The sequence below is a fragment of the Microtus oregoni genome, unplaced genomic scaffold, assembly GCF_018167655.1.
Source record: "Microtus oregoni isolate MIOR12 unplaced genomic scaffold, Mior012 000022F_ref0000154, whole genome shotgun sequence".
Lineage (NCBI taxonomy): Eukaryota > Metazoa > Chordata > Mammalia > Rodentia > Cricetidae > Microtus > Microtus oregoni.
This window is the reverse complement of record NW_024543081.1, coordinates 2,247,841-2,271,618: the sequence shown is the minus strand read 5'-3', so window position 1 is coordinate 2,271,618 and position 23,778 is coordinate 2,247,841. Positions and strand designations below refer to the sequence as shown.

The 23,778-nt window shown below is 44.0% G+C and overlaps 1 protein-coding gene across 1 annotated transcript in view; it reads right to left on the bottom strand.

Annotated features, from left to right (window-relative positions):
- Slc2a13 (solute carrier family 2 member 13) overlaps positions 1–23,401 on the bottom strand; it is a 293,453-nt gene extending 270,052 nt beyond the window's left edge. Inside the window, exon 1 of the mRNA XM_041672334.1 lies at positions 22,754–23,401. Within this exon, the coding sequence (XP_041528268.1) occupies positions 22,754–23,276 (523 nt within the window). The 5' untranslated portion in view covers positions 23,277–23,401. The remainder of the gene's footprint in view (positions 1–22,753) is intronic.
- Positions 23,402–23,778: the final 377 nt, after the last annotated feature.

Here is a 23,778-nt window from a genome sequence, read left to right as displayed (position 1 = left end):
ACAGAGCAGACTTCTCAATCCCCCAAACCAGTGGTTCTCAGCCTTCCTAATGCTGTGGCCCTTTAATACAGCTCCTCATGTTGTGGTGACCCCCAACCATAACATTATTTCATTGCTACTTCATAATTGTAATTTGCTACTGTTATAAACCATAATATAAATATCTGATACGCAGGATATCTGACATGAGACCCTTGTGAGTCATTCAACCCCCAAAGGTGTCGTGACCCACAGATTGAAAACTGTTGTCCTAGACACTATAAGGATATACCACCCACTGTGTAGAATCCTAGAAACTGCACTACACATTCACTGGCAGCAGCTTGTTCCACTGCTGAGTTGGGTGTATGTATGGACCATGATAAACTATGCAGATAGGTGTGAAGTGTGAAAGATACATACTTAGATATACACATTAGAGAAATGTTTCATGCTAATTTCATTTTTTTCTCGTTTTAATAGCCTTCTAGTACCTTGACTTTTTAAAAGTTGACTTTGTTAGCAAGAATCACCACTATCAGCTCTCCATTCTCCAGCCTGGTTGGGATGAGCGCAGAGCTTGAGACACTGACAGAGCGCTTGGCTATACCCTCAAGAAGCCCCACACAACCAACCAAGATATGATTTCAAAGAAAAGTGGCATGGGGCTAGGGAGATACCTCAGTGGATAGAAGAGCTGGCTATGAGAAACAAGACCTGGGTTCAAATCCCAAGCACCCACATGAAAGCTGGGCAAGACCATGAATGCCTGTAGCATCAGGGTCAGGGGCAGAGACTGCAACTCTGGGAGCTCACTGGCCAGGCAAGGTAGTGGCCAAGCAGTGAGAGATCCGTCATAGAAACTAAGGTGTAGAGCAACCAAAGAAGATGCCTGAAAACCTCCTCTGGCTTCCACATGAGAATGCACAGGCTGCACATGATCCCCATCCCCTAATTGCATAACACACACACACACACACACACACACACACACACACACACAGAAAATTTCTGGGAGTTGGTTTTCTTCCACCATATGGATCCTAGGAATCAAATTTACATCATTATCTTGGTGGCGACTGCCTCAACAACCCATCTTGGTGGTTCCCAGCCCACATTTCAGATAGTATGGTAGACACTTAACTGAGTATGTGTATTATTTCAGACAAAACGCCAGTAGCTTGGAAGGCAAGAAATGCATACTTTCTTGATGGGTTTGATTATAAATTTAACAGAGAAATCATACATACAAATGCATTTTAAGGAGAAGTTTTTAAAGTTGGTATTAAACATGAAAATTTAAAAATAAGTGCTATCCGATACAGATTTTATATTTAATTTAGCCCTTTGACAGCTTCATATAGGTATGCAATACATTTTGATTTTTTACTGCCATCTTTTCTCTCTCTCCCTTCACTATCATTTACCCCCTCTTTCATGGCAGTCCATTTCCCGCGACTCATGACTTTTGGTTGTGTTTTATGGGCTCTTAATTCAAGTAGCGCCATCTGCGTGACCACCGGATTTGGATCGTTGAATGGAGCGTGGTGGGGTCACCAGTGGGTACAAACCTTAAGGCAATGTTTAGTAAATCTTTCAGTGGGGAGGATTAGGGCCCCTTGAGCACCTCTTCCCTTCATGCCCAGCTGTTGACAGACCCATACTTGCGCGACACCGTCCAGTGGTGCACAGCTGCCATGGTTTGCTGACTGCGTTGGCAGCGTCTTGCCAAGAAGACGGCATTTTACAGCCCTTCCTCTCATATTCTGATGCTGTTCTGTTCCCCTTTTGCAATCCTGGCAGAGCCTCCGAGGGGATGGTACAAATGTTCTGTTTAGGGCTGAACACTCAAATGCTTATTCTTAGCTCCCTGGGCAGCCACGAGTCTGCATGCCCTGCCCGTGACTGGAAAGAGAGCCTTCTCTGATTAAAGCTGAAAGGAGCGTTTGAGGCTCGGACACCTGGGATAAAACAGTTTGTCCTCTGCTCTCACATCACAGCAAAGCTCACAGGACCAGATGTGTTCTCCCCGTTCACAAACCCCACAGCCAGTGCAGCAGCCTTCACTGACTGCCTGGACATAGGTGCATTCTGACATCGGAGATTGACAGCTTCTGAGCACAGTCCCCAGGACTGCCCCACCCCGGCACCTTCTAAAAGGAGAGCCTCAGCAGCTCAAAGGAGTGGCAGGCTAGAGTTCCCATGGTGCGAGAGGAAGGACTGTGGTTTCCATGGGCTGCCATGGGAGGGAAAAGGAATAGACAGAAAAGGAAGGTGCATAGGGAGAGGTTGGGGAATGAGACGGCTTCCTGAGCTCATGTGCCCCAGGGTCATGGCTTAAGAAGAATGGTGGTTCTAGCCCCTCATGGAAAGGTCAAAGTCATGGTATCATCATCATCTGGGAGTCAGGAATGAAAACCGCAGTACATATCCTAACACCATGATCTTGGGCTTTGCCATCTAAGTGATGTGGACTTTCGTTCTGCGTATGGAAAGCTGAGATAGGTTGAAGTGACATCAGTCTGTAAAACTTGGCAGCGGAGTAGCACCACCGCTATCCCGGGTCACGGTCATTAAAATACTGGTGTTAGGATTATGACAGAAGCTCGTATTTTGAACTCATTTCACACAAATGTGAATATTGGTTAGGCGAGACATTCTATAGCAATAACTACATAGTGTTTTCTGAGAGGTAGGAAGAAACATGCATGATGTGCAGGATGTTACTGACGGTGAGTGATTATAAACATCATCATGCTTTATAAAAAGGTCTGTAACCTAATTAAGAAAAACATGGGTATTGGAAAAGAAATGTATAATTCTGTCACATTCATTTATAATTATTAATTCATTTAATGCACATCTATGTAATACGTCACTGCGGACTGATTCAATTTAAAAACTGTATTTTTTTCTTTTTATAATACTTTTTATACGATTGTACACATAGATGGGGTTCAGTGTGACATTATGTCCTGACAGTGTGTGATGCTCAGATCAGGACGACTGGCATTTCTGACATCCCAGACAAATGTCATTTCTTTGAGCTAATAACATTCAAGATTCTCTCTACTCATTATTTTGAAATACTTATTTAGATAGTATTTTCATCAATATGAACCTCTAGTCTAAATTTAATTTTGGTAGGCATTCAGAACTACATCTTTCAGTAAGCACCGACAATTATAATGCATTGCTGTGGCCACTAATTTTTTTTTTCTAAGTAAATGTCTGGCAAACTTAATCCCACTTGAGTTCAAAGAATTTGGAGGCATGAAGTCAAAGCCACTGTCGCTAAATTTAAAAGACAATTTTAACCAGTCTTGAAGATGAGACAGTAAGCTTTTTCATAAATAGTGTCTTAATTATTCAAAATGGAATGACTTTTCAAAATTATGCATTAATAAACATGGCATTCGTTTATGGCAAAGTTGTAAAATATTATTAAAAGTGCAGACGATAGGAACATTTGTGATTAACCAGGAAAAAAAAAGACTCACTAAACAAATCATACTGTGTGGGGTGTGGAACATGCATATGTGCACATAGACACATATACACACAAAAAAATAAATACCAAAAATGAAATACACGTTGATTTTTAAGACGAAAACAACAGATTTCAAATTCTGTATTACTATTCTCAAAAATCTGTGAGTTTTGGAACCATGTCTCCAGAGAGATGATGTGGGGGTCAGGCAAATGGACCAGGCCTCTAAAGACCTGGTAAGGCTCCAGCCCCTGCTCCCATCCCACACACACTTCTGATTCCAGCCTCCGAGTTGCAAAGATGCAACCTTCCTATAGGAAGCTCTCATCCCACAACTCCCCCTACCAGAAAAGAGGAGGCACTGAAGCAACACCGTGGTTTAGAAGGATGCTCCCCTGAGATATGCCAGCATACCACTACCATGTTGTGTCACCAATTCAAGTTCATCCCAGAAATTCTGACTGCTTTTTCATCCTCGTATCTACATCTCCCAAGACAGAAGCATCTAGTTCATCCAAATACTAACAGTAATGTTTGATTTAAAACTCAAGAGCATTTTCTCCATCCGCTTAAAAAATAAATAAAAGAGTTGGAAATTAGACAATGGTCAAAATTTGGGGGGAGCATTCACAGGATGGAAACCACCCTTGTAAAGGGCTGCAAGGATGGGCAGGGCTTTCTGAGGCCAGGGCAGCTGGAACAGAACCAAAGGGAAAGGAGCTGGAAGTAAGATCAAGGGAGCAGAGACTGTAGCTCTGAACCTGACCAGCTTTCGTCTGGAGACTGGACAACAGAGGGCCTCTGAGCTGTGAGCACGGCAGGAGTTCTGTTCTAAAGGCATTCTTGCTGCTGTGTGTAGAGAAGGAAGAGGCAGAGTGTCCTGTTAGGGGGCCAGAAGTTCTCTACACTGATGCTGATAGAAACTGATTCTAGATACAGTGAGATACTCCACTCAAAGGCTCTCCCAGCATACCTGGGCAGGCAGCTCCTACAGAAGACAGTGAGCAAGAGCAGTTAGGTGAGAAGCTGCATAGGGGAGTTAGGAGATGAAAAGACATGGTGAGCTAAAGTGTACTTGTGGGAAACTCCGCACACAGGCATTTCAAGCACGGAGTAAGATGAAACCACAAAATGAATGAATACAGGGAAGAAAACTCTGAAGAGCCGTCCCTGGGAACAGTGCAGGGTGAGACCCAAGGTAAGCTTCAGAGACTGAGAAAGAACAAGGCAAGGATCCATGAGCCTGCTGTCCCAGAAACTGAAGAACTTCATGCCAGAAGGCCTGGTCTTGGGACCAACTCCCTTCAGATGGACAAGGGTGAGGACTGGACACACACAGGACATGGTATGAATGACAAAGAGCGTTGGGGAGACAGTGAGGTAAAAGCCTACCTGGAAAGGACTCAGAAGAGAATGGAGAGGCAGTGAAGAGGGGCGCAGGTCAGTGCGTTATACAAAGAAAGGAAATCACAGGACAGTAACTATAAGGTGAGCAGAGTACAAAAATCTGGTAATCACCAATCACTTGGGAAAGTTTTCCCTCCCTCCCTCTCCCTCCCTCTCTCTCTCTCTCTCTCTCTCTCTCTCTCTCTCTCTCTCACACACACACACACACACACACACTTGTTTGTTTATTTATTTAAGACTGATTTTGAAGCCCAGGCTGGCCAAGAACTCACAGTCCTCCTGCTTCAGCGTCTTTCATGATGGAATTAAATCTAGCGTGTGCCATCATACAAAGCCTTAGCTTGGATGGCCACCATCCCTCAAAGGCCCACTGCTACAATCATGGTCACAGCAGCCTGTGGGGTTGTCGGGAATGATGCAATCTTAAGGAAGTGGGATCTAATGAGAGGACGTACATCATGGTGGATGGTCCTGATGAATATCCTGAGACCATAATCGTTTTCTCACTCTTCTTCCTTATTGTTTATTGTGCAACTTAGGGACCCCAGATGAGGTCCTCCACACCTATGAAAACAGTACACGGCAATATGTATGTAATCCAAACACTGGGGTCGGGGTAGAGACAGTGGGACTCAGTGGGATTTGCTGGTCAGTAGTGAGTTCCGGGTTCAAAGACAGGTCAATAAGCATCCTTTTTTGTACCATCTCACCGTGATGTAATGGGGCTGCTCCAGGCTCAATGCAATGGGGACCAAGTGACCATGGACTGAAGCCTCAAAAAACAATGCTCACCTCCTTTTAAAAGTTGATTTAGCTCAGATATTTTATCAGAATGACAGAAAGCTGAGCAATTAGTTCTTTCTAAAATGGCAACGCATGTGGATTCGTAGGAGAATAGGCCAATAGAATGAACTATAAATGAAGAGGAGTAGCATAAGAGGGAGGGGAGGTAACCAGAATGGCAGCTTTAACAGAGTGCTACAGTTTGGGTTATAATTACTTCCCAAAGGCCAAGTGCTAAGGACTCGGTCACCAGCCAATGGTGGGCCTCCTGGAGGGAAGTTAGGTCCATGGAAGGATGTTTTTCAAGTAGGTACTAGGACCCTGATCTCCCTACCTCTGGGCTTTCCACCATGAGGTGAACAGTCCTCCTTCTCTATGTCCTCCCTGTCATGAGGTCTGTCAACTGCACGTCCAAGTGACCACAGTCTGCACCAACTCAAACCGTTACCAAGAGAAACCTGTTCTCTTCTAATTGATCTTTTCTGGGCATTTTGTCCTAAGGGCAGAGAGCTAGAAGAAGGGATGCAAACTGTGACCAAAGGCATGGACTATTCTCCAATAGTAGCAGGAGGAAGGAAATAAGGAATAAAGTCCAGGGAGAGACAAGTGAGAGAACGCACAGCAGAAGGGAATGGGGGTTTTGAGAAACCCTTATGCTGCGCTGCCAAATAAGCAAGATTTCTTTTTGAGAGAAAACAGCAAGAGCTAAGATATACACTTGATTTAGGCAAGGAGTTAAGAACGCACAGGGAACTACGCCCATGCAACTGTTAACAAATACATTCTTGATAACAGTTCTGACATCTCTTAAAGTTTTCATCCCGTATACCCAAACACTTAGAGGTGAAATAAACTGCAGGGAAAGTGAACCGCGTTAGTCTTTTTCTATGTATGTATCTGTATCTTCTAAAGCAAAGCAAAGCAAAACCCCCTGAATTCTAAGTAAAGACGATGGGAGATCAAAAGGAAGAGTAAACAAAACCTTAGTTGTGGGAGGTGGAGACTGAGCCTTGGCTCAACCAGTCAACTGCTTGTTATACAACATGGAGACCTGAATTGAGGTCCCCAGCACCCACAGAAAACAGTATATGACAATATATTTGTAATCCTAACACTGGGAGGTAGAGACAGGGGGATCTGTGGGGCTTGCTGGCCAGCTAAAGTAGAGAGTTCCAAGTTCAATGACAGATCTGATCTCAAAAAATAAGGTATAGCGTGACAGACAAAGGCATTTGTCACTGTCATCGAGACTACACACATGCATACATTCATTCATGGGCACCCCTGACACACAAACGAATGTACACATATCCACCACACATCCACACTCACACAGAAGACAGTTTACACATATGAAAACTATACAGTCATGTATCTGCTTCCAAGATCTGTTTAGTTATGATTCTTTTCATCTTTGCGTATGTGTTTGTATCGTGTATGAATAGGATGTGTATGTATGTGCATATATGTTCATGTTTGCGAGTGTGGGGGAAACCGCCACTCACATATGGAGGTCAAAGGAAACCTCAGGGGCTAGACCTCAGGGTTTCTCACTGTTCACGACTGTGTATTGGAAGCTAGCTGGCCCATGACATTCCGGGGTTCTCCCAACTCCTCCCAGCATCTCACTTGTCTTTCACCTCCCACCTTCCGTCTGGGATTAAAGACACACATGTGTGTCTTTAATCTATGTGGCCTCACATGCGTTTCGGGAGTTCTAAAAACAGGTCCCCAGGCTTGCCTGGAAAACTTTTTACTCAAGGCCCCACTCTCCCCCAGTAATTTCTTAGACAGTTGCAATTAAAGTGTCCATAGAATGAGGTTCAGTTCTTCGCAGAATTGTTTATGTCCTTTATGTGTATCTGTGTGCACTCTCTAGGACCAACCACAAGGTAACATTCCCTCACCTCACCATCTCCCCGCCACTAGCACTTGGAGGTTTGCCCTGCGACTTTTTAAAGTTACAATATATATTGAGCCTCTATCAATTTATTTATGAAAAATGACCCTTTTATTTCCTTAAATTATAATCCGTGAAGTGAACCTTCTAAGGCAAATAGTAATCTTCCACAAGAACTGAGGATGCACAGAGCTCCCCATATTCCAAATAAATTCCAAGTACTTACTTAAATATCATATATTTTACACATATACAGATATATTTATCTCAGTAATTCTAAAATGTTTGTTAAATGAATTAAAGAAAAAATAAAGAAAATATGTCAAACATCTCTGTTTATTATCTAGAAAAGTCTCTAGAACTTCTTTCCCATTTCATAATCCGAAAAACTATCCAGATATGTTTTCTAAAGATCAATGAAACACACACAAGCTTTTACTCTAAATTATCATCAAGGCTAAGCACTTTCTCAATATTTTTTCTAACTAGTTTTTTTTTCTTGACATAAATAGTTTTTAAAATATACTTTACATAAAATAATTTATTTTAGTCATTAATTTTACTCAAAGGTTACTATTTGAAGCCTTGCTTTTATAACCTGTTTAGAGATTATGTTTTATAATATGCAAGGAAGGATATTGGGTCTCGGGACAAGGCTCCATGAGTAAGGAGCTTGTAAAAGCACGAGGAACTGAGTTTAGATCTGGACCCATGTAAGAAGCCAGGCATGGTGGCTTGTATTTGTAATTCAAGTGTAAGGAGATAGAAAAGGGGTCCTGGGGCTTGCTAGCCAGCTACTCCTGTGACTTGGTAAGCTCTGCAGTCAACAAGAGATCCTATTTTAAGAAAACATGGTAGAGACCAATAGAGGAAGGTATCCAACATCAACGTCTGGGCTCCACACGTACAAGCATGCAGCTCCCCTCCCAAGAATTGTAACTAACAGATCAATACAGGAAAATCAGGGACTGCAGAGATGGGTCAGAAGTAAAGAGCTCTAGTTTCCCTTCCAAAAGACCCGGGTTCGACTTCCAGAACCCACTTGTAGGCTCACAACCATCTGTAAATCCAGTTTCAGTTGATCCAACACCTTTCCCAGCCTCTGAATTATGATACATGTGCATATATGTAAGCATGTGGCTCACGTGCATATACGCAAGCAAAATACACATACACAGAAAGTAAAAATAATCTAAAAAAATGTAATAAAGGGGGGCTTCTTCCATTCTTGCCTTTAAAACTTCAAAGACTTGTGAATGAAATGAGATTCATAAGAAGACTTCACTAACTCTACCCTTGTTCATGTTCTTAGTTATTTTTTTTTTGCTTAATAATCATTCCTTTTCCATGTTATACTCAATTTTTGGTCCAAATCAAAACTCTTAGAACACTGAATGTATCCCTGGAACTTCAATTTGGTTCCATTAATCCTTTTGATTTGAATATATCAGACATTTATTATTCATTTGGAGCAATTTCCTACCTTGAGTTGCCGTCCCTCATTACAATCTTATTACTGCTTTGTCAAAAGCCACTTTGTTAAGACTCTAGGAAGTCTCTCGCTGGGCCTTTATTACTCCGCCCACACATGTGTGTGTTCTCTGCTCAACACTGTCCTCTTGCCCAGGCTTTACCTTCACCACTCAGAGCAGGGATTCCCCCGTAGGAAGACACGTGACTCTCAACACTGTCTGACCAGGCTTTGTTCTACCTGACGTCTCTGTACTGCCTTTCGCTCATCCTTGACCCCAGCTCTGTTCAGAGAGAAGTGCACATAGAAAATATCCATACACAGGCTGCGCTTTGGGATCTACTGCAGCTGACGTCATACCATCCCTCTACTTCAAGAACGAAGATGAGATTTCTCTGACGATCTGCGCTTCCAAGAAAAACGAGGATGGAATGTTAGCACCTTAATCTCCTTACGTTATTTGACTAAAATGTGATGAATATTAACGTGAGAAATTATCTTCAAAGGATGGACGCAAGTAATAAATGCCTAAAAATCATAAATATTCCCCAAAAGTTTACTATTGACAAGTGAGGCAAAGGCCTCAGCTGGTTCTTTATTCTTCTATATTTACCAGCCCTGCCAGTTCAAATGTCAGGCAGGCCAGAGGGTTGTGGGTCCTGTGGGGTGACTTGGGATCCAGACATTCAAACTGTCTCCCTGAAAAAAAACCACAGGTTTAATGTTCTAAACAGGCCTACATGGCAGTACACGTTGAAGCAAGGAAAGCATGCTAATATTAATTTTAAAATGCTGATACTCTAAAACTCATTAAACCCATAGACTGACCCGTTTACAACCCATTTTCAGCTTCTACACAATTTTTCTTTCAAAACTCTAAGCAGTTGCTAGTTAGAAAGTCAATGGTTAGCATTGAGACTTTCCATCCAAGAACTAACCAGGCCTGACCCTACCGCTCCTGAGACCAGATGAGATCAAGCCTGTTCAGGGAAATATGGCCATAGGCGAGAGTTTAGTTCCATGTCCTGGTTTCAAATGGTCTGTGTTGTACATAACAAACTCCTCATCTGAGTCATAAACTCACCTTGAAACAGAAAAACTGAGCTTTATATATATGAGAACTTTGATTTTACGACTCCTTTGTTTTATTAAGATCATCCTTTATCACCTAAACGGCAGACATATCTCTTTCATTGAGAGTATTTTACTGATAAACACAGACAATAATTACAAGACAAGACTGGTCTAACATCGCGGTTCCAGATGGCCCTTCCCTAGTAGCCATGACGACACTTTAACAAACAGGTTCACGGCTTCACTGCTTTCTATTAAACAAACCCTCCACGTCTCTGAGAAAGGGATACTCACACTTTGAAACTTCATGTCCCCTCCCACTTTCCCACTAGAATGGACCCCTCTCTCACAGCAACTGTGGTTATAAAGATGCATTTGAACACCCGTCACTCTTGCTGAATATAAACTTAAAATATATAAACTGAACATGGGAAGACAGCACTGCCCCACTTTCAAATTACTTATTGTGTCTTCCAAGTTGGTTCAAATTGTATTATAGAAGATCAATAAAAATCTATTATTAGTTATAAATAACATTAAAATGACCTAGTTCATTATCCTCGGCTGTGAAAAGGCATTATGAGTATCAACAGAGATGTATTCCCAGTTACAAGCATTTATTGTCATTTATTGTCTGCTGGTGTTTTGTGTTTGGGTGTAGATAAATGTACATGCATGTCAAGACCAGAGGACAGCTTTAGGTACCATTCCTTAGATACTGTGAACTTTCTTTATCCTGAGACGGGGGTCTCTCCCTGGTTTACAACTCACCAAGACTAGGCTAGACGGCCAGAGAGAGCCTTAAGGCTTCATCAGTATCCACCTCTGACCACTAGGGTCACAAGTGCCTTGTGAGGCCTGAGTTTCCTTTCTTTTCCTTCCTTCCTTCCTTCCTTCCTTCCTTCCTTCCTTCTTTCCTTCCTTTTTGTGTGTTCTAACTGAACTCAGGTCCTTGCAAACATTTTTTTTTTCAAGTGACAACCTCCCCATCCCCGTAGCCAGACATTTTTTTTTTTTACGTACATGAGCTCACTTAATTTTCACAAGAGCCTTTTATAACTGCCACTATGCCATTCCTTTATAGGCCTCTTAGCAACTGACATGTATGGTGGTAAAGGCTACACAGCCCATAGAGAAGGCTTAGCAACCGCTGATGTTTTAACTTGGCCAGGCACGTGGAACACAAATCCAAGTACGCTTAATCTTCCTACAAGAAGTCTGAGTCGGGTACTATCTTACTCTACAAGTGAAAACACTGGAGCAGAAGGGACTACAGAATCTGACGCAGTCACTCACCTTGTAAGCAGCCAGCCACTGAGCATCCATGCATTTTGCATTCCTGGGGCTTTGCTAGCTATCACTCCTGATCAACTACACTAAGGCATTCAGCTACAGCATTATCGCGCTGGGTACTCCACATCTTTGTTAGTTTTGCTATATCTTCAGAAGATTATTGTGTAAAAGGTAAGCTCCTAAGAGCAACGGGAGAATAGAAACTATTTTATTAACACCTTATCATCTCAACCCTAAACCCCCAGTTTCCTGGTAACCAGAGGAAATCAGCTGTGCTCAAAAGATGATTTATCTCCAGGAGCGAAGGGCCAAATGTCAGGCCCGCGGTTCTGAGCAATGCTGTGGTGAGTGAGCTGGTCTGGGAAGGAGCACACATACTTCACTCTCCTCCATGACCCACACAGCACCGGGATCTCCTGTTTGCCTTCCTCCGCAACACGTCAGTCCTTTAAGAACACCGTCTATTTTTATCTTTGCCTGCTCAACCCCAACCAAGGCGTCACTCAGGAAATGGTTTCAGACAAGATGCTGAGAGAGTTCAGAAAAGAAGTGGCAGAGAAAACAGCTATGAGTCTCAAGGGAGAATGGGGAAAGCGCTTTGGGCACCGTGGTTGCCACATCCCAGCAGTATCTGTGTTGTTAAACCCCTAGAGGCCATTTCCAGGGGTCTGGATACGATGCCCCTAACACAGACCCAGAGTAAAGGGTCCCTGAAGGTGTTCAGCATAGCACCCAGCTTCCCTTAATGGGAGGTAGCCCACATGAGCCCTGAGCCGGGGAAGCATGCTCCACCCTGGTCTGCCTTCCTAATTGTTTCTCCTGAAGGCAAGTCAGTTCTAAAATCCAGACAATGAGGACTACTGAGAACTCAAGAACAATGGCAATGGGTTTTTGATCCTACTGCACGTACTGGATTTGTGGGAGCCTAGGCAGTTTGGATGCTCACCTTACTAGACCTGGATGGAGGTGGGGGTTCCTTGGACTTCCCACAGGGCAGGGAACCCTGATTGCTCTTTGGGCTGACGAGGGAGGGGGACTTGATTGGGGGACGGGGAGGGAAATGGGAGGCGGTGTCGGGGAAGAGACAGAAATCTTTAATAAATAAATAAATTAAAAAAATAAAATCCTGAACAATTAAACACAGGAAAAATTTAAAAGGTTTGGGGTTAGGGAAGATGGGAGTTGCTCTGTTTATGAAACAGGGTGCCCCCATAGTGTTCAGACTTGTTTCCAACTCCTGAGATCAAGAAATCCACCTCCATGACTCAGCATCATTCAGAGATGGGATTACAGACACACTACCATGCCCAGCTAAACGTCTCTATTTTAAACGTAATGTTCAGAGGGAAAAATAATCTGTGTGATGAGGCAGTAATGGGGACCTGGGATAGACACTCCGAAAGAATGAGCTGGACCCTAACTTAGAGCATACACACAAATTAACTAAAATGGGTTAAAGACATAGCACCTAAAACTCCTGGAAGAAAAACATAAGGGAAAAATACAAGCACAACAGATTGGGCATTATTGCTTGGTTGTGATAGCAAAGACTTAGGCAGTAAAATGAAAATAGGCAAATGGGAGGAAGAGCGCAGCTTGAAAACCGCACAAAGGGGACTGGAGGGACGGATGGCTTGGTGTTTGAGAGCAGGTAGCGCTTTCGCTGAACACCCAAATGCGCCTCCCAGTGCTCAGGTCAGGGATTCACAACGGTGTCTCCCTCCTGGCCCAGTGGTTCCAGTGTTCTCCTCTGCACACCGTGAATGCTTCCATTCACCCATGCACATCCTCACACACATAAACAAGGAAAAATTAAATAACTAAAAAAAGGCCTGCACAAAGAAAACAACTACCAGAGTGAAATGGCAACCTATGTGATGGGAGAAGTTATTTTGGGGAGATACAATTAATATTCAATATATATATATATGTATATGTACAGACATGCATATATACATACATATGTAAACACGTATGTATATGAACCTACAACCTAACAAAAATAACCCCATTAAAAAACTAGAAGTAGTGGCAGAAATATCTGGAGTTCAAGGATAGCCTCAACTACATAGTAAGTTTGAGGTCAGCCTGGGTTACACAAGACCTTGTATAGAAAAAAAAAAGGTTTAAAAAAGTGGTATAAGATTTGAATACTTCCAAAAAGAGATCTACATATGACCAACATGCATAGGAAAGATCTTCAACATTGCTAATTATGAAAGAAATGTAAACTGTTCCCCGATTAGAATGCCCAATATCAAATGAAAGGAAAATAAGAGGTAGTGGTTAGGACACACAGGACTTAAACTCAGGGGCACTGTCGGAATGCAAGCTGGTGCAGCCTCAGTGGAATAGAATGGAGAGGTCACCAGAAAACTGAAAATAGAGCTACCATATGTCCTGGCAATCCTATTTCTGGATATGTATCCAAAAAAAATTCAGAGCAGGATCTCAGCCAGATCCCTTCACTCTTGTGCTCAGCTGGTCAAATATGCACAAGGCAAAGATGCAGACACAACCCAAATGCCATCAGCAAATGAAAGGATGAAGGAAATCCTTTTTATCACACACACACACATACGAGTTATAACAAGAAAATTCAACATGGATAAACCTTTGTGCCATGTAAATTAAGCCAGTTACAGAAGGACAAAGGCCAAGTACTGAAAGAGTCCATTTATATAACCTGAAGTCATCAAAACCATAAAACAGAGGGAGGTGGTTAAAGGGGACATAAACTTTCAGTTTTACAGGATGAAACCTTCTAGCAATCTGTTGTGTGATACAGAACCAGCCTCCACACTACAGAACTACACACTTCAGAATGGTCTGCGAGGTAAATGAAATGTTTAGTATTATATAATTTTAAATTTTACTTCTATGTATTTTATATATATTTATAAAACTTATTATCACAATTTTAAAATATCACATTAAAAAAGCTACTTTGTTGGGGCTCAAGAGATGGTTCAGTGGTTAGGAGCACTGGCTGTTTGCTCTTCCAGAGGACCCACATCTGGTTCCCAGCACCGACATGGTGACTCACAACTGTCTAGAATTCCAGCTGTTCATGATCCAGTGCCTCTTCTGACTTCTGTAAGAAGCAGGCCAGCATTTGGTGCACAGACATACATACAGACAAAAGACCCACGCATGTAAAATTTAAACTTTTTCATTTTATTTTGTTTTGTTTTCTTTTTTGGAGACATGATTTCTGTGCATAGGCCTGGCTGTCCTGGAACTCACTCTGTAAATCAGGCTGACCTCGAACTCAGAGACCCGCCTGCCTCCGCCTCCCGAGTGCTGGGATTAAAGGCGTGTGTCACCACCGCCTGGCTTTAATTTTAATTTTTAAAAGATATGAAAATAATAATTAAAGAGACTCTCCTTTGAAATAAAAATTAATGTTCCCATGGGATAAGGCAAAGAACAGTGACATTCGATTCAGAGACACTGCAGTGTGGTTCAGTGCAGACATACCCTTGTGGGTGGGAGTGAACTATTCTCCCTGGTGCACTTGTATGAGAACTTGGGTCCCAGATGGTGGCACTGTTTTGGGATGCAAGAGAATCTTAGGTGGTGGAGCCTCACTGGAGGAAGCAGATCTTTGGGGCTAGCCTCAGGGCTTTACAGCCTGGTCTTCTTCCTGGTTGCTCTGTTGCCTTTATAGCCTGGTCCACTTTCTGGCTCCTTCCTGGTCCCCCTACCATCCCTTTCTCACCACAACTCACTGCATCCTCAAATCACGACCTTTAATAAACTCTTCCTCCCTCCAATTGCCTCTTGTCTGGTATTTATTTGATAACAATGAGGAAAATACCTGGCAGACACTTTGAAGCCCAACCCCTTAGATGCCGGATGGCCCTACCTACTCTCTCACTAGAAGGAAATCATTTCACCTTCTCTGCTGAAATACTTTCATCTTAAAAGTAGCAATCATAGGGCTGGAGAGATGGCTCAGTGGTTAAGAGCATTGCCTGCTCTTCCAAAGGTCCTGAGTTCAATTCCCAGCAACCACATGGTGGCTCACAACCATCTCTAAAGAGGTCTGGCGCCCTCTTCAGGCCTTCAGGCATACAGACAGAATATTGTATAAATAAATAAATATATTTTAAAAAAAAGTAGCAATCATATTCCCCGACTCAATTACTGAAAAGACGACATGAATTTGTATACAGGGTGCAAGAAGTATAAGCATTCAACAAATGATCAGTTCTTAGATGTGATATTCTGCCATGAAAAATCACTGCCTAGATTCAGAACAGAGGGATGTTGAAGGCAATACGGACCAAAGCTAATGCCACTAGTCTTTGTAGACACACCTTCACACTGCACAGCCTGCTAAGAAATGAGGCTACTCGGTGTGGCTTAGGACACAGAGTGCTGACTGCACACCTCGAAACTGTAGTACCACGTTAATAGAATGTCTGTCCCCAGCACAAACACACACACCTGGGGAAAGCATGTTTTAAAAGTGGAAAATTCTGAGTGTTTGAATACGGATGCTTCTCAGAACAAGACGTATTTTCTGTTACCAGCAACAGCTACCTAGAAGTGTGGCCACTGATTTTAGAAGATAACAGAGGGAAAGAGTGAAGAACTGAAAACAGCTGTAGAAAGGAGAGACGGATAAAGAAAACAAGCTCATTCAGAGAATGAAAATTAAAGTCATGTATCTGTGTGGGAATGGCACGGGCTGGCTGCCATGTGTGTCTGTCACCAGTATGGAGTTAGTTGACTTTGTGCCTGTATCACGGAAAAGGGGAATGCAGAAGTCTAAGAGACAACCTCATATAACTCATGCTAACCTTACTCACTTGCAGAGAATGTTCTCCTGCTACAGACAAACATTATCAGGCCATAATCCACCAGGTCTCTGCAAGTCAAACTCTGTGCCAACAGACGGGACAAGGAGAATGTAAGATGGTTAGCGTGTGCGCATGCATTCAAGGGAACACTGGAAATCAAGAGGAGCTCCATTTATGCACATTTCATATCCACGGGGAAAATAAAACCAACAGACTACAGAAGTGCAGCTTTAAAAACAGAACTGCCTGAAAACAGCTTTTTAATGTGAAAGAAAATAAGTTTTACCACGCTCTCCTCACCACAGAAATATTTTCAAGTCAGTTACTTATTTGAAAAATCCAGCTGCTTCAGGTTAACCACGCTCAGCCTAACGAGAAGCATCTACATTAATCTCCATCTTGTATGACATTTATTTTAATCAAACATGGTTTTACTTTTGTTTTCAGTAGGAATAGGATTTAAAGAGACAGTGATATTTCTGAAAATATTATTCAGTAGATTATATCAACTCCAAATTGCAACAGGAAGCTGTAAACAGAAGTGCTGCAGAAGTGCTATGGAAACTGAGGTAAACTGAAGAATAGTTCTACAAATCTGACGCTATGTAAACACTGTGATGTCACCTCTCTGACGCTATATAAACACTGTGATGTCACCTCTCTGACGCTATATAAACACTGTGATGTCACCTCTCTGACGCTATGTAAATACTGTGATGTCACCTCTCTGACGCTATGTAAACACTGTGATGTCACCTCTCTGACGCTATATAAACACTGTGATGTCACCTCTCTGACGCTATATAAATACTGTGATGTCACCTCTCTGATGCTATATAAATACTGTGATGTCATCTCTCTGACGCTATATAAATACTGTGATGTCACCTCTCTGACGCTATATAAATACTGTGATGTCTCTTCTCTGACGCTATATAAATACTGTGATGTCATCTCTCTGACGCTATATAAATACTGTGATGTCACCTCTCTGACGCTATATAAATACTGTGATGTCACCTCTCTGACGCTATATAAACACTGTGATGTCACCTCTCTGACGCTATATAAACACTGTGATGTCACCTCTCTGACGCTATGTAAATACTGTGATGTCACTTCTCTAACACTAAGTAAACACTGTGATGTCACTTCTCTGATGCTATATAAACACTGTGATGTCACCTCTCTGACGCTATGTAAACACTGTGATGTCACCTCTCTGACGCTATGTAAACACTGTGATGTCACCTCTCTGACACTATATAAACACTGTGATGTCACTTCTCTGATGCTATATAAACACTGTGATGTCACTTCTCTGACGCTATGTAAACACCGTGATGTCACTTCTCTGATGCTATGTAAAGACTGTGATGTCACTTCTCTAACACTAAGTAAACACTGTGATGTCACTTCTCTAACACTAAGTAAACACTGTGATGTCACTTCTCTGATGCTATGTAAACATTGTGATGTCACTTCTCAGGAAAGGTCTGAATGGTAATGAATCTTAGAATTTCAATACCTTGATATTCCCTACAAGAGCACTACAACACCAGTATCAGCTGTGGTGAATGCCAGCACTAGGCCAGAAGTCTTCTGCATGTGTGGTTATAGTACCATGTTCTTACACTCCACTGTCTCTATACATGATAAGCATGAGGAGCACAGGGCCAGAGAAAACAAAACAAACAAGCAAATTCTCGCATTCTTTCACTGGATTTATTTTTATTATTTTAAGTATATGTAAGGAGGGGAAGCCTGTATGCATACATGCAGCGCCCAGACAGGATGGATTCCCAGATGGTGATGAGCTGTCCAACATGGGTGCTGGGAACCCAACTCAGGTCCTCTGCAAGAGCAGTATATATTTAGATTGTTAAACTATCTCTCCAACCTCCGAGCTGCTTTATTTTTAAATATTATTGTAAGTATACCCCAGTCTACAAAAAAAAAAAAAAAAAACGAAGAATAAAGACACCTACGAAATAGACCTTGTGTGAGGGGCACATGTAAATAGGATTATTCTGTTAATTTCAGGGATCAAACATGTGTGTCCTATTTGAAGTAAATCTGAACTAAACCTTCAGATTTAAAAGCACAAAAAGCAGGGGACAATAATGAAGTCTGTTCTCTGTGCTGAGTGAGGCAAAATGAAAAAGCAGAATGTACACTCTGTGCAATACAGCACTTGGTGCATTATTTTGCTGTAACTCACCAAGAAAACTGATTTAAGAAGAAGAAGAAGAGGAGGAGGAGGAGGAGGAGGAGGAGGAGGAGGAGGAAAAAGAAGAAGAAGAAGAAGAAGAAGAAGAAGGAAAAGAAAGAAAGAAAGAAAGAAGAGAGAAAGAAAAAAGGCACAAGTCCCCTTTCTTTCTAATGCTTGTCTTTCAAGACACATGGAAAAGAGATCAGTAATGACTCCATGGTCGACAGTTTTCCTTCTTAAACGTCTCTATTGAAGAGACCAAGGGTCTTCAATCCATTGTTCACTCTGTGCTCACCAACTCTGCAAAGAATTTCAGACACTAACATTTTTCTCTGGTGACAAGGGAGGAAGGAAGGAAGGAAGAAAGAAGGAAAGAAAGGTAGAAGAGCTAAAAGGCAGAATGGAAAAAAGGCAAAAGGGATTTCAGGAAGCTTCATGGAACTACAGCCATCCCTGGAGCCCTTAAGGCTGCAGAGACTAAGCCTGCACGCACAGCCTTTAAAGAGGCTCTCCTGCATGTTGTAATAAAAGCGGCGGGCTACGCTCCTGGCACCCGGCCGCCCGCTCAGCTAGCTTTATACCTGAAATAATTACACGGAAACTGTATTCTTTTAAACACTGCCTGGCCCATTAGTTCTAGCCTTTATTGGCTAGCTCTTACATATTGATCTAACCCATTTCTAAAATTCTGTGTAGCACCACGAGCTGGCTTACCAGGAAAGATCTTAACCTGCGTCTGTCTGGAGTGGGAAAATCATGGTGACTCTCTGATTCAGCTTCTTTCTCCCAGCATTCTGTTTTGTTTTCTCTGCCTACCTAAGGGTTGGCCTATCAAATGGGCCTAGGCAGTTTCTTTATTAATAAGAAATAACTCCCACATCACCTGCAGACCTGCAGATCTGCCAGGCTCTCCTGCACAGCCTCCCAGCTACACTTCAAAGTCTTCTTTGGGCCCTCACGCCTACGGTGAGCTCCACTTTGATTGTCTAGTAAAGTCAGACAGACACAGTAAAACTTTGAAGATCTTGCTCACTGAATCCTGATTTTGTATCCATGACCTTTAGCACATAACTCCTGGAACGTTTCCACATCCAGCAACAGGAGACCTTGGCAGAGGGTAAGAGCTAAGAGGATTAGATGAGATGGCATAAGTAAAGAATTCTCCTGTGCCCAGGACCTACAAGACAGAAATCAGCACTTCCTCACTTCCTGCTTACCTCATCTGCTGGACTCCTACTTACCTTTCAACCTCTAACTTAAATATTGTTTCTGTAAAATCTTTATTAATTCTGCACCCTTTTAATTGATAATTTTAGTTGTGTATGAATGTGTCTGTATGGGGCTATGTGCATGTGGGTGCAGCTGCAGCAACTCCAAAGATTCCCCGCAACTGGAATTATAGGTGATTGTGTGCTGCCCGACATGGATGCTGCTAACTGAACTCAGTTGAACTCAGGGACAGCAAGAGAGGATGATGCTCTTAGCCGCCGAGCTGTCTCTCCAGCCCCTCCAGTATCTTTTCTATGCACATAACCAAAGCAATTGCAGACCTGCTCTCCCCATTTCTCTGGTACTTTAGAGAACCCTCTATTGCAATTGCCTATTAATGTGTCTTCCGCTCCACTTGAGAATAAACGCCTCCAGGATAGGGTTTCTATTTAGCTAATTCCTCCCTATTCCAAACAGGACTGAAGAGCTAAAGAAAGATTTCGTGAAAACACAATATTGGAACCTTTCAATGACCTTTCAGATATTTTGACAATGCACCAACTTTATTTTTAAAAGAGCAACCTTAAATTAGATTGACAGCAATGGAGGTTGAGTTTGTGTGTTTGTGACATTTCTGTCATCACACATTCAAACATTCAACATATTTATTCTATGTTCCAAGAATACAAATCTGTAAATCTGAACAAAATTAATAAAATCCCTGTCCCACAGGGCCTTAGAATCTCCCCCAGGAAAATCTATGGATAAAAGATATTGTGGAGAACTTGTCTAAAAGTGGCATAAAACACATTTTGTTACTCAACATTTACTAAATGATCACAGGAGAAAACAAAAGTAAAAAAAAAATCCTCCTGACCACATATAAGGATCACCTGTTTTAAAAGACCATTAAATAAGCCCAAATTTACTGTATTAAACAGACGAAATGGATTTATTGTCTCCCAAAGAGCAACCTCAACAAAACACTCACATTCAGGACCTATTTCCTAGCACCCAACAGACCTATGCGTCCTCTTAGAAGGCTAGTGATCCGTGAGCCCGCTCAACCACAACTTTGAAGTGGTTTATCCGAGTCTTATGACTTCTATGTCAAAGACTGTGTATGACTTCACACCTGCCCCCTTCCTGAAAGATGCCACAGTTCCCGCTTAGCTCTTCTCATGGTGTTGTCTCTCCTTCCTCGAGCACATCCTCCACTTTCCTTCTGTAGTCACTGCCTTGCTTAGATGGTCCTTTCTTTCCTCATCGCCACTGTTCAAATCCTCCCAGCTTGTTAATACATTATTTCCATCAGCAAACCTCTCGGCCTAAGTCACTGGCTCTCAACCTGTGGGTCGAGACCCCTTTGGGGGTCACCTATCAGATATTTACAATTCACTAAAGTAGCAAAATCAGTTATAAAGTAGCAATGGAAACAGTTTTATGGTTGGGGGTCACCACAAATGAGGAACTCTCTTAAAGGGTCACAGAATTAGTAAGGTTGAACACGGTGGGGCTAACAGGATGAGAGCCAGCTCTACCTGCCTTTAGCCCCATTTGCAAAGCTGACTAGTCTGCTGGCCTCATAGCTCTGCATCCTACAGCTGACAGGACCCTCACAAGGCCTCAGGACTCTCGGGCAATAATCAACACAATGCTTCAATTTTCATCTGATACTCAGAAGACTCACTGAGACACATCTGCAAAACAATCTGTCTGGGAGTTAATACTGAGACCTTGACTGAAGGGCTATTTCTATGCCAGGGAAAGAGGCTGAGGGCATAAAAGAGGCTGTGATTCTGGGGATGCTGACAATCGTCTATGGCAGGTTTATTTGTCGAAGGATCCCACAGGCACAGGCCATTTCTACACAGAGACTGAATAGCCACTGGTTTGTCTCTTCGGAGGCCATTTGGGTCTTCATTTGCCAAATTCACATTTTACAGAGACCCTGACCCAGTATCAATAATTAAGAGTAAAAGAAGGTCAGTGATTTGGGATGCAAGTACGGTGAGCCACGGTTTCGGCTCGCGGCTCCTACAGATAGAGTTGAATGAATGAGTTTGCTTCTCCCTAGACCCTATCTGGAAAACTGAAAATAGGCGACGTCAAATAGCAATGAGTGGTTGGCTCAGGGAAGCTCCAGGCATTCATCAAGCCCGCCCATAAGGAAGCAATACTTCAACAACACCCTAAAGGGAACGGAATGATGACAGGAACATTTTAAAAAAGCATCATCAGTGTCTCTCGGAAAACTGCCAGCGAGATTTAAATCGCAAGTCCCCATTTTCCCTTAAAAGTGCTTTCTAATAACATTGGCCACATCCCAAATAGGTTCCTCTGCCAAGAGCTCACTGATAGTACCTCCCCCACTCAGCAAGAAGGTTGAAAAAAAAAATCAATGCCCAGAGAACCTAAATCTTTCATTTCTAGAGTAAATGCAAGAATTTATCTTGCTGGGCATTTATCCACAGGAGCTGTTTCTAAATGAATTTAGGAAATGAATATGACCTTTAATAGATAATTTGGTTCCCCAGTGGAAAAAAGCAGGAAAGGCAAAATCAGAATGGTGAATGTTGGCCCAAAGAAAAAGTTCTAACAGGGGGCCGGGAGTGAGAAGGGACTTCATCTAGAAAAAAGGAAAGGCTGAAAGTAATCCCAAAAGTACAAAGCGACGGAGAAAATAGTATTCCATCTATTGGAACGATGAGCCAGTGCAGAAGCGACGGAACTGGAGCTTAGCAGAGATCTCGGAGTTCAAAACTCTTTGACTCTACAAATGATGGTATTTTGCCTAAAGCTGGCTGGGCTGAACATCCTCAAAGAGGGCTGTCACTGGACAAACCACTCCTAGGCATGGCAGGGAGGTGGAGACCCTCCTAAACTCGACCAGCAGCCACACGTCCGTCAGGCCGGATCAGGGGAAAGCTGGGCTTTCTGGAATTGCTCGAGGCCATCGGGCTCTCACTGACCCTCGGGCAATTGCAGATTCCACGTGGGCACCGGAAAGAAGGGAGCGCATCCTCCACGGCCACCAGGGCGCTCGCGACACCGAGCCCCCGAAGAGCCGCGAAGTAGGGGAGTACGGGTGGGGGTGTCAGTGGGGCTCGCGGGCGCGGCCACTCACCGATGCCGAGCCCCACGACCAGGCGGCCGGCCAGCAGCGTCTCCTTGTTGGCGGCGGCGGCCAGCACGGCGGAGCCCGCGGTGCACAGGGCGCTGGCAAGCAGGATGGCGCTGCGCCGGCCGAGGGCTCCGTTCAGGGCCCCTCCGGCCAGCGCCGCGACGGCGGCCGCGCCCACCGCGCCCGACACCAGCAGCTCCTGCCACATCGCGCCCAGGCGCATCTGGCGCCGCAGCAGCAGCATGGCCCCGGACACCACGCCGGTGTCGTAGCCGAACAGGAAGCCGCCGAGCGCCGAGAAGGCGGCGGCCGCGTAGACGAAGGCGGGGGTCTCATCGCGCTGGAACTGCCGGCGTGCGGCGCGCTCCAGCTCCGCGCTCTGCAGGCTGGTGGCCGACTCGGCGGCCAGCAGGCTGCGCTCCCCGCCTGGCGCCCCGGGCTCCGGCTGCCGGCGGCGCCGCTCGCCCATCAGGCTGCTCAGGCTGCGCAGCGTGTACTCCACGTCCTCGCTCGCCTTGCGGGACATGAGGGAGGTGGGGACAGACGGCTACCGCCGGGACGGCTGCGGAGAAGTTCCGTAGGGGGACCGCGCACTTGCTCGCGGCCAACTGCTGAGCCGCTGAGCCTCCGGCCGCCCCAAACGCCCGCCTGGCAGCCTCTGCTAGGCTGGCTCGGGGGCGGGGTCGTGCGTCACTTGGCCGCTTAGACAGGCGGGGCCAAGGGAAAACCGCCTCCTTTCGTGGGCGGGAGAGGGAGGTGCTCCTCCTGTGGACACGGCCCACCTCCCTCCGTGGGCGGGACCAAGCGGCAGGCCCAGGAGGACTTGGTTTTGCAGCAGACACTGGTACCCATGCCCCATGAAGCCTGTCTGGGGGCTGCCGCTGAGCTGCTGTCCTGATGGCCGAGGCCCACTGCAGGCTAAGCATCAGATAAAAGTCTCGAAGCCATACTGCTCGTCTTCCAGCAATCAGGGGTGAACAAGGCTGGGACTACATGACTCTACCTAGTTCTGCTTGTTGCAGTGTGTA